Raw genomic sequence first — 7,500 nt, 5'->3', positions numbered from 1 at the left:
CAGTTTAAAGGTTTAAGCCTGCGCAAAGAGCTCGAATGTTCATGCTTTTATTCACTGAGCTACTTTCTCTAAAATGGTTTTGCTAACACGGCTACATGATAAGGGAATAAATCTCATACGAGAGAGAATATTAACGATTAGGAAAGAGGTACAGTCTGGTTTAGGGTGTTACACAGCAGGAGAAATATATTGTAGTGTTTAAAATAATTTAAAAAAAGAAATAACTTACCACGCAATCTAGTGGCCATGTACGTCTTTAATTGCATTAAGCCAATGTTTTACCAAAGGATTTCTTTGGGACTTCTTGCTCGATGGTGAAAATAGTTAAAATTCTACTTAGCTACCTATCAAAGCTAATATTTTTACCTCAGGATTTCTCAAGAACACACACATAACTGGCTAATGTTGTACTTACCTAGCTAGAAACAATTTTTCAGATTTTTTTTAGTTAGTTTAGCGGTCAAAGCTTTCTTAAAACTTTTAATTATTAAAATCTAAATGTTTTTGTTTTTAAGAATTACTAATTAATGCATGCCAGGTTTATTATATTACCGAATACGTTTTTTTTTTTAAACCCCAGGATTGTTTTAGGAGCCACTAGCTAGCTTGTCAGTACGGTTAAAACACTGTTCCAGAATATTTCCTTATTCATTTTTCTGATTGGCTAGAAAATGCTCAAATTGTAGTTGGCTAATTAGCTACCTAACTAACATATGTTTCTGTGGATTTTTTTTTTTTAGCAAATTGTATTCGGGTAATAACTGTAAAAGCTAATAATTTTTACCTCAGGATTTGTTGCTAGCTGGCTTAAAAATGGCTAAACTCTACTCAGCAAGCTAACAAAGCTTATTTTACTTTTACTTAATTCTTAAGAAGCTAATGTTTGCTACATAATAATGCTAAGATAGCTAGCTAAGACCTGGCTATGTTTCTGACCTGTTTTTGAGAGGCAGTATGTCTCAACTGATATCATAAACCTGCAGATATTATCAACGATGAAGCGTCACAGTTTAGCCAGAATGTTCTTCAAGTTTGGCACGATAATTATTTGTTCGTTTTCTCTCCGTGTCTCTGCTTAAAAGATTTCCGTGGCTCCGTTTATTGAATCGAAGGTTAATCAGAAGCTTCAGTGATGCTGCGATGATCTGATTCATGTTTGCTCACTATTTTCCTCACAGGCTCTGGAGGTGAATAAGAACCTTGCTAAGGCTTTGTTCAGGAGAGCGCAGGCCTGGCAAGGCCTCAAGGAGTTCAGCAAGGCCATGGTATGAAAGATAATTACACACACTGAGCTCTTTATATCTCGGTTGTTTGAATGAACACACACTGAAATCTGTGCTGCTCATGAAACAAGCCTTTCTCGTTAGAACTCTTGAGATTGTTTTAAAGAACAGATAGTTTGAAATCTTGACGCCGAAGTGGTGAGAGCCGGTCTGTCTGCAGCCATAAAAGGTGATGAAGCTTATGGCCAGAGAACGCTGCAAACAGTTTTCTCTCTTTGTTCAGGTGTCCTGAAGACGCTTCTGAAGCTTTAGCTCAGTTTAGCAGCTCATATTTACCTAAATAAATAAATAAAGCCGCAGAGCATTTTCTGACTGCAGTTTAAGCAGGCTAGAGCATCGCACGTGGATACGATTCATACAGAGTAAATACTGTCTATGTGAAGAGTTTAATCAAATCGCATGCTTTCATCTCATCATAGAAGTTCCTGATCCGATCTCGATCCATGATCGTTGGTCACTTTTGACTTTTTTTTTAACCGTTGATGGGATGTGGTAGTTCAGTGGTGAAGGTGTTAGACTACTGATCGGAAGGTCATGGGTTTGTACCCCAGGACCAAGCTGCCACTGCCGGGCCCCTGAGCAAGGCCCTTAACAATCAATTGCACAATTGTAAGTCACTCTGGATAAGGGTGTCTGCTAAATGTAATTGTTTTCAGGGCAAAGACGACGTCAGGCTACCGTTCAGTCAGATCACAGCTTATTCATCCAATTTAACACGCCTGTAGAGACGTACGTCTGACATCGATCTTTTCCTCTTATCAAATTACAGATCGATCTGAAGAAAGCGCAGGAGATCGCACCAGATGACAAAGGTAAGATGAAACTTCCAGCTCGGTTTCGCCCCCTGGGTTTTCTTTAGATTTCAGCTCATCTGGGGTTCAGCAATGTGGGTCATCTGAAGCTTCCATTATCAGCTCTGTTATTCTCCTCAACAGTCTCAGATTGATAGACCGTCTTCAATCATGGATCAATTTCGATTCGACTTGTTACAGATTTCTTAGGGTGTAGCGTCCGAGCGTAACGATACCAAGACGTGACAATGCACGAGATTCTGTTTATCATACATTATTGTAATAACACTCTTTAAACACCAGAGGTCCCACTTTGTGTAGTTAAAATCTCTAAATAACATGCTGGTCATATGAGCATGCTGTTGCGAGGTGACTGATAGACATACCGTATGTTATGTGGCAACACGCTCACGCTCCTTACAACATTCACTTAATATTCCTTACAGCTATTGCAAACGAGATGCTGAAGGTCAAGCAAAAAGTGAAGGAAGAAAAAGAAAGAGAAAAGAAGATCTACTCCAAGATGTTTGCGTAAAGGACGCAGCAGCGACGTGCCACGACTACGTGCGGCTCTACATCAGCTCACGGCTCTTCGCTCAACCATCGATCATGTAGTTATACGAGTAAACACAGGGAAAAAAGTTAGAGCCGGAGATCTCCAGCCTGATAAAGATGCACAGCTTACAGAAGGAGGTATCAAGAGATCATGATCCATTATAGTTAGCATACAATACTTGAATCTGTGTGAACGTGAGGGTCAGACGTTCGATTGCATCTAAACTACTGTTAAAATTCTTTATTTAATCAGAAAACTGACTTGGCTCTATTGTCTTTTTTGTCTTTATATTTATTTGAGATCAATTCAAAGTCTAAAAGGAAAATCTTTTTGTTTCTTTGATCTTAATTAGATGACTGTGGTGATGTGACCTCACTGACAATAAATGTGGTGTTTTAAGAAGGCAGAATAAAACAGATGCTTGTGGTTTGGTAAAATGAGTTTATTCTACTAGTTTGTCTTTATATACAGTGCAAACCTCAAGGCCACAGAGGTAAACTGCTGTTAGCTTATATGCTCATTTCACATACAGGCATCTGGCCCATATCTGCATGTGTGCGTTTCACCTGACTTGGTTAAACGTTTAACCTTTTATTAAAGAAAGAAAAAAGGCCTTACTGAAATCTGACGCTTTCAAACCGTACAAGTCGATTAAACGTACAGTCAACACAATTAACGCCACTCGAGTCATGATGATTACACACAAATGTTCCCATCATGGTGAACGTGATTATTCCGACCTGTAGGCACACAGATTTTATTATTTATTTTTTTAAATATATTTTTTTTATATAAGTTTGTGTGTGTGTGAGAGAGAGAAAAACGTGCCTGAATAAAACCACAGGGAATTTAACACGCGATCACAAGCCGTTGTAAGCTGGCCCTCCGCTGCCCTCAGGAACGACCCAGTTGATGTTCTGGCTGGGATCTTTAATGTCACACGTTTTACAGTGCACACAGTTCTGTGCGTTGATCTGTAGCCTCATACCTTCACCTGATTCCAGAGGAACAAACTCGTACACACCTGGGAAGAAAAGGAAAAACAGCCAAAAATCTAAAGATCGCGTCAAATCGCATCTGACGATTTCTTCTTGCCTAATTGTTTTACTAAACAAATAAAATTAACATGAATCTCTGTGACAGAGCCATTACTATAAAAACACTGAGGGTTTGAATGAACAGCACTATTGTCACAGAAGATCGATCAACACCTACTGACCAATCAGGTGTTAGGATTTGACGGCTCTGTGGCGTAAGCTGACTTAGCGTACTATAAGCCGCTAAAAGGTACGTTAAGTAAGATTGGCTCATGTTCACAAATCTTTTTTAAACTCATATCCTACAGGTTATTTATAAAAGTAAGGAATATTAAAAAGAAAATAGATTATTAGACTTTTAAAGACAAAAAAAACAAACGCACCTGCAGGACAAAACCTCTGTTCAGGGCCGTCGTAGATGGCGAGATTCTGCGAGACAGGAATGCTGTCATCCTTCAGTGTGAGGTGAGGAGGCTGGTTGTGCTCGTGATTGGTTCCGCTCAGTGCCACTGAAGAAAGGAGATCGAAGCTGATTTTCCCATCAGGCTTCGGGTACTCGATGGGTGTGCAGTCCTTCGCTGGCTTCAACTGGGCAGAGTCCAAACCTGCAAAACAAAATAATAATGAGTGTGCTGCTATACTAAAAAAAAACTATTTAAGAATTAAATATTTTTAAGGAAAAAAAAGTTACCGTATTTTCCGCACTATAAAGCGCACCTAAGAGCCTTAAATTTTCTCAAAAATTGGCCGTGCGCCTAATAATTCGGTGCACCTTACTGTATGTGTGCACTGAGTTCCAAAAATCTGTAAAAATGTCGTGCCACTTGACTGTCGGACCGTTTCCCGCCGACACAGAGAAGTAATATACACTATGTACGCTGGCAGCGATAAACCAATCAGAGAACATTACGTAATACGTACAGTACGTACGCTTACCTCCGCCATGCCTCCGGTAGGTAACTACCGGTATGTTGCAAAACAACATTTGTTTCTTCCTGACCATTTTGCGCTCCACACTCCAGTCCAGTAGGTGGCGGTAAATGCACCATAAGTTGGTTTGCCATCCGCCAATAAAAATCAGATGCTTATGAGGCACAATACAAACTACAGGCTATCAGTTACGTGGTTGTAATTGGGAATAGAGCATCTGAAAGAATTCAACATCAATGTATCTATGGTTCGGAAGTGGAGGAAGCAAGAAAATGTACTGCGCCGAGTTAAGAAAACACACTAGATGAGGACTTTGATGGATTTGTGGGAGAAGATTGATTAAAAATTAATGTGTGTGTGTTGTTAAATAGTAGAATAAAGTTCAACTAAACTCACTGTTTTGCTTCTGTTACCTTTTTTATAGACCGTATGTTTTAGCATGTGCCTTATGTATGGGTTAAGTACAGAAATAGACCCCGTAATTGAGACTGCGCCTTATAATCCGGTGCACCTTATGGTGCGGAAAATACTGTAAACGTGTCATTCAATTTTAAGTGTTATTTTCTCACCACAGTGTTTTAGTGTCCATGGCTCTTTCCCCCTCAGTATCCAATAGAAGATTCCAGTGTACAGCATCCCCCCATAGAGCCCAAAGTAGTTGTGGAACGATGGCCGGATGTTCCTCACGGCATGCAGCTCCTTCCAGATCCAGGAATTCTTCAAATTTTCCTCATACTCAGGAACGTGGATACCTAATAGAAAAGCGACAAACTCTGGTTAGCTTCATATCCTGTATGTTTTGTGTTTCCGTGTAGCTTCGGGTCACGTGCCTGCCGTCTCGGATCGCAGGTTCTCGTCTGTCAGTTTGTTAAAGATGGCCTCTGCGGCCAACATGCCGCTCTTCATGGCCGTGTGCGTCCCTTTGATCTTGGGGACGTTCATGAAGCCGGGACTGCAGCCGATCAGAGCACCGCCGGGGAACGTCAGCTTTGGTATAGACTGTGGAGGGAGACATAGTTAATTTAGGCAGGCAAACAAACAAACAAACAAATAAATAAATAGGTTCAAATACTGAGACTCCTGAGGTACCTGAAAGCCTCCTTCGTTTAGAGCTCTGGCTCCGTAAGCGATCCGGTTTCCTCCTTCCAGAGTGGGAGCTACGGATGGGTGATGCTTCCAGCGCTGGAACTCTCTGAACGGATTCAGGTAAGGGTTAGTGTAGTCCAAACCCACCTGGGAGAGTGCATGTGCACGCGCACACACACACACACACACACACACACACACACACACACACACACACACACACACACACACACACACACACACACACACACACACACACAGAGGGAGAAGGGACTCATTGTGTTTCATCAGCAGGGGTCTTTATTTTTTTCAGCTTATTGTCTAAATAAATTAAACCTGGTAAATGAGGCAAATTTATAATATAAAAGCCATAATAATAAAAATAATAAGAATAATAGAAAAGCATGATATAAGCCACTCTATAAGTGTGTGTGGGCTGTATTAAAACGTGGGCACAAATCTGACACACACCCTTCAAATATGGACAAAATAGGTTAAATAAAAAAATTAATTAACAGAACGAGAGTCTTTACTAAACTACGGTTTGATAAAATAATTCCTTAAGTAAAATATGTGTTTTTAAAAATACCGTTGGGAATACGGAAATTAATTAAGGGATTAAATACCAATAAGGAAAAATACTGGGGAGAATTGACGTATCCACCCATCCATCCTGTGCAGAGCTCAGGGTTCAAAAACGGTAAGAAAAAAAAAAAGAACAAGGGGTTCGACTCAATTTCTAGTTCATTCTTTTAACCTACCACTAAGCCCAGGGCCACCAGAGGCTCTCCTTCATTGAGGTGATACAAGAAGGAGCCTCCGTACGTGTTCCTGTTCAGAGGCCAGCCCACAGAGTGCTCTACTCGACCCGGGCGCCATTTCTTCTCATCGATAATCCACAGCTGGGGAGAAAATGGAGTGTGTTAGTGCACATGTAAAAGCTCCATTCAGTTACAAACGCTGAAGCGAACACTTGCTTATTAAAAATGTTTTGTTTATCCATCCGACGTTCACGTTTTTGTTCATCTGTCCAAAAAAACTTTGTCGTATTGATTCAGAATCGAATCACTTTCTTATTGAATCATGATTGGGTTCTCTTGGAAGTGGAACAAGGCCACCTTACTCAGATGATCACAAACTGGTTAAAAACAAAAAGAATCGATCTTTGATTCATTTTCTGTAGTTGATTGATTCAGAATCAAATCACTTTCTCACTGCAAACGACTCATGCACTCATGAATTGGAAGTGAATCGAGGCTTCGAGGCTGCCTTAGACTTACTCGGATGCTCGAGGTCTCGGACCGTTTGCCTTGGGTTCCATCCGAGAGAAAAAAAAAATGAATGTTTGATTTACTTCCAGTAGTCGAGTCCATTCGGTATCAAATCGCTTTGACTCACACTCGAATTTAATCGGGATTGGTTCCTCACATGCCCTCGAACCGATCGCTTTGGTCTGAGTGTGATTCTTATACTCTTAGCGATTCATTTGTCAATTTTCAACAAAGATCCGAATGCGAGTCAGTCACCTCTTTGAGGCCGATGGCGTAGGTCTGCGGCTGGCAGTTCTCCCTTAGGTTGAACTGTCTGTAGAGTTGCTTGGAGAGGTGACCGTGACATCCTTCACCAAACAGCGTGACCTTAGCGTGGAGCTCCATGCCTCGTTCAAACACATCCTGCACACGGACAGACACACGTGGTTATAAAATATCATCAGTGTCCGTATATACGCCGTCTCGCTCTCTCTATATCCGTCCGTCTACGATTTTATTTTGAGACTGATTGATGGAGTAAGAAATTGCCAAATCTTGATCTTTAAA

The 7,500-nt window shown here is 40.8% G+C and overlaps 2 protein-coding genes across 2 annotated transcripts in view; one reads left to right on the top strand and one right to left on the bottom strand.

Annotated features, from left to right (window-relative positions):
• ppid (peptidylprolyl isomerase D) overlaps positions 1–3,373 on the top strand; it is a 7,158-nt gene extending 3,785 nt beyond the window's left edge. The window contains exons 8-10 of the mRNA XM_027154680.2: positions 1,179–1,265; positions 2,053–2,095; positions 2,521–3,373. Coding sequence (XP_027010481.1) covers positions 1,179–1,265; positions 2,053–2,095; positions 2,521–2,609 — 219 coding nt within the window. The 3' untranslated portion in view covers positions 2,610–3,373. The remainder of the gene's footprint in view (positions 1–1,178; positions 1,266–2,052; positions 2,096–2,520) is intronic.
• etfdh (electron transfer flavoprotein dehydrogenase) overlaps positions 3,052–7,500 on the bottom strand; it is a 9,697-nt gene continuing 5,248 nt past the window's right edge. Inside the window, exons 7-14 of the mRNA XM_027154679.2 lie at positions 7,210–7,356; positions 6,445–6,585; positions 5,687–5,830; positions 5,428–5,596; positions 5,167–5,349; positions 4,051–4,272; positions 3,459–3,654; positions 3,052–3,370 (exon numbers count right to left, since the gene is read on the bottom strand). Of these exons, the coding sequence (XP_027010480.1) occupies positions 3,491–3,654; positions 4,051–4,272; positions 5,167–5,349; positions 5,428–5,596; positions 5,687–5,830; positions 6,445–6,585; positions 7,210–7,356 (1,170 nt within the window). The 3' untranslated portion in view covers positions 3,052–3,370; positions 3,459–3,490. The remainder of the gene's footprint in view (positions 3,371–3,458; positions 3,655–4,050; positions 4,273–5,166; positions 5,350–5,427; positions 5,597–5,686; positions 5,831–6,444; positions 6,586–7,209; positions 7,357–7,500) is intronic.

The sequence above is a fragment of the Tachysurus fulvidraco genome, chromosome 17 (genome assembly GCF_022655615.1).
Source record: "Tachysurus fulvidraco isolate hzauxx_2018 chromosome 17, HZAU_PFXX_2.0, whole genome shotgun sequence".
Lineage (NCBI taxonomy): Eukaryota > Metazoa > Chordata > Actinopteri > Siluriformes > Bagridae > Tachysurus > Tachysurus fulvidraco.
Note: the sequence above shows the minus strand (reverse complement) of the source record. Positions and strands in the feature narration are given on the sequence as shown.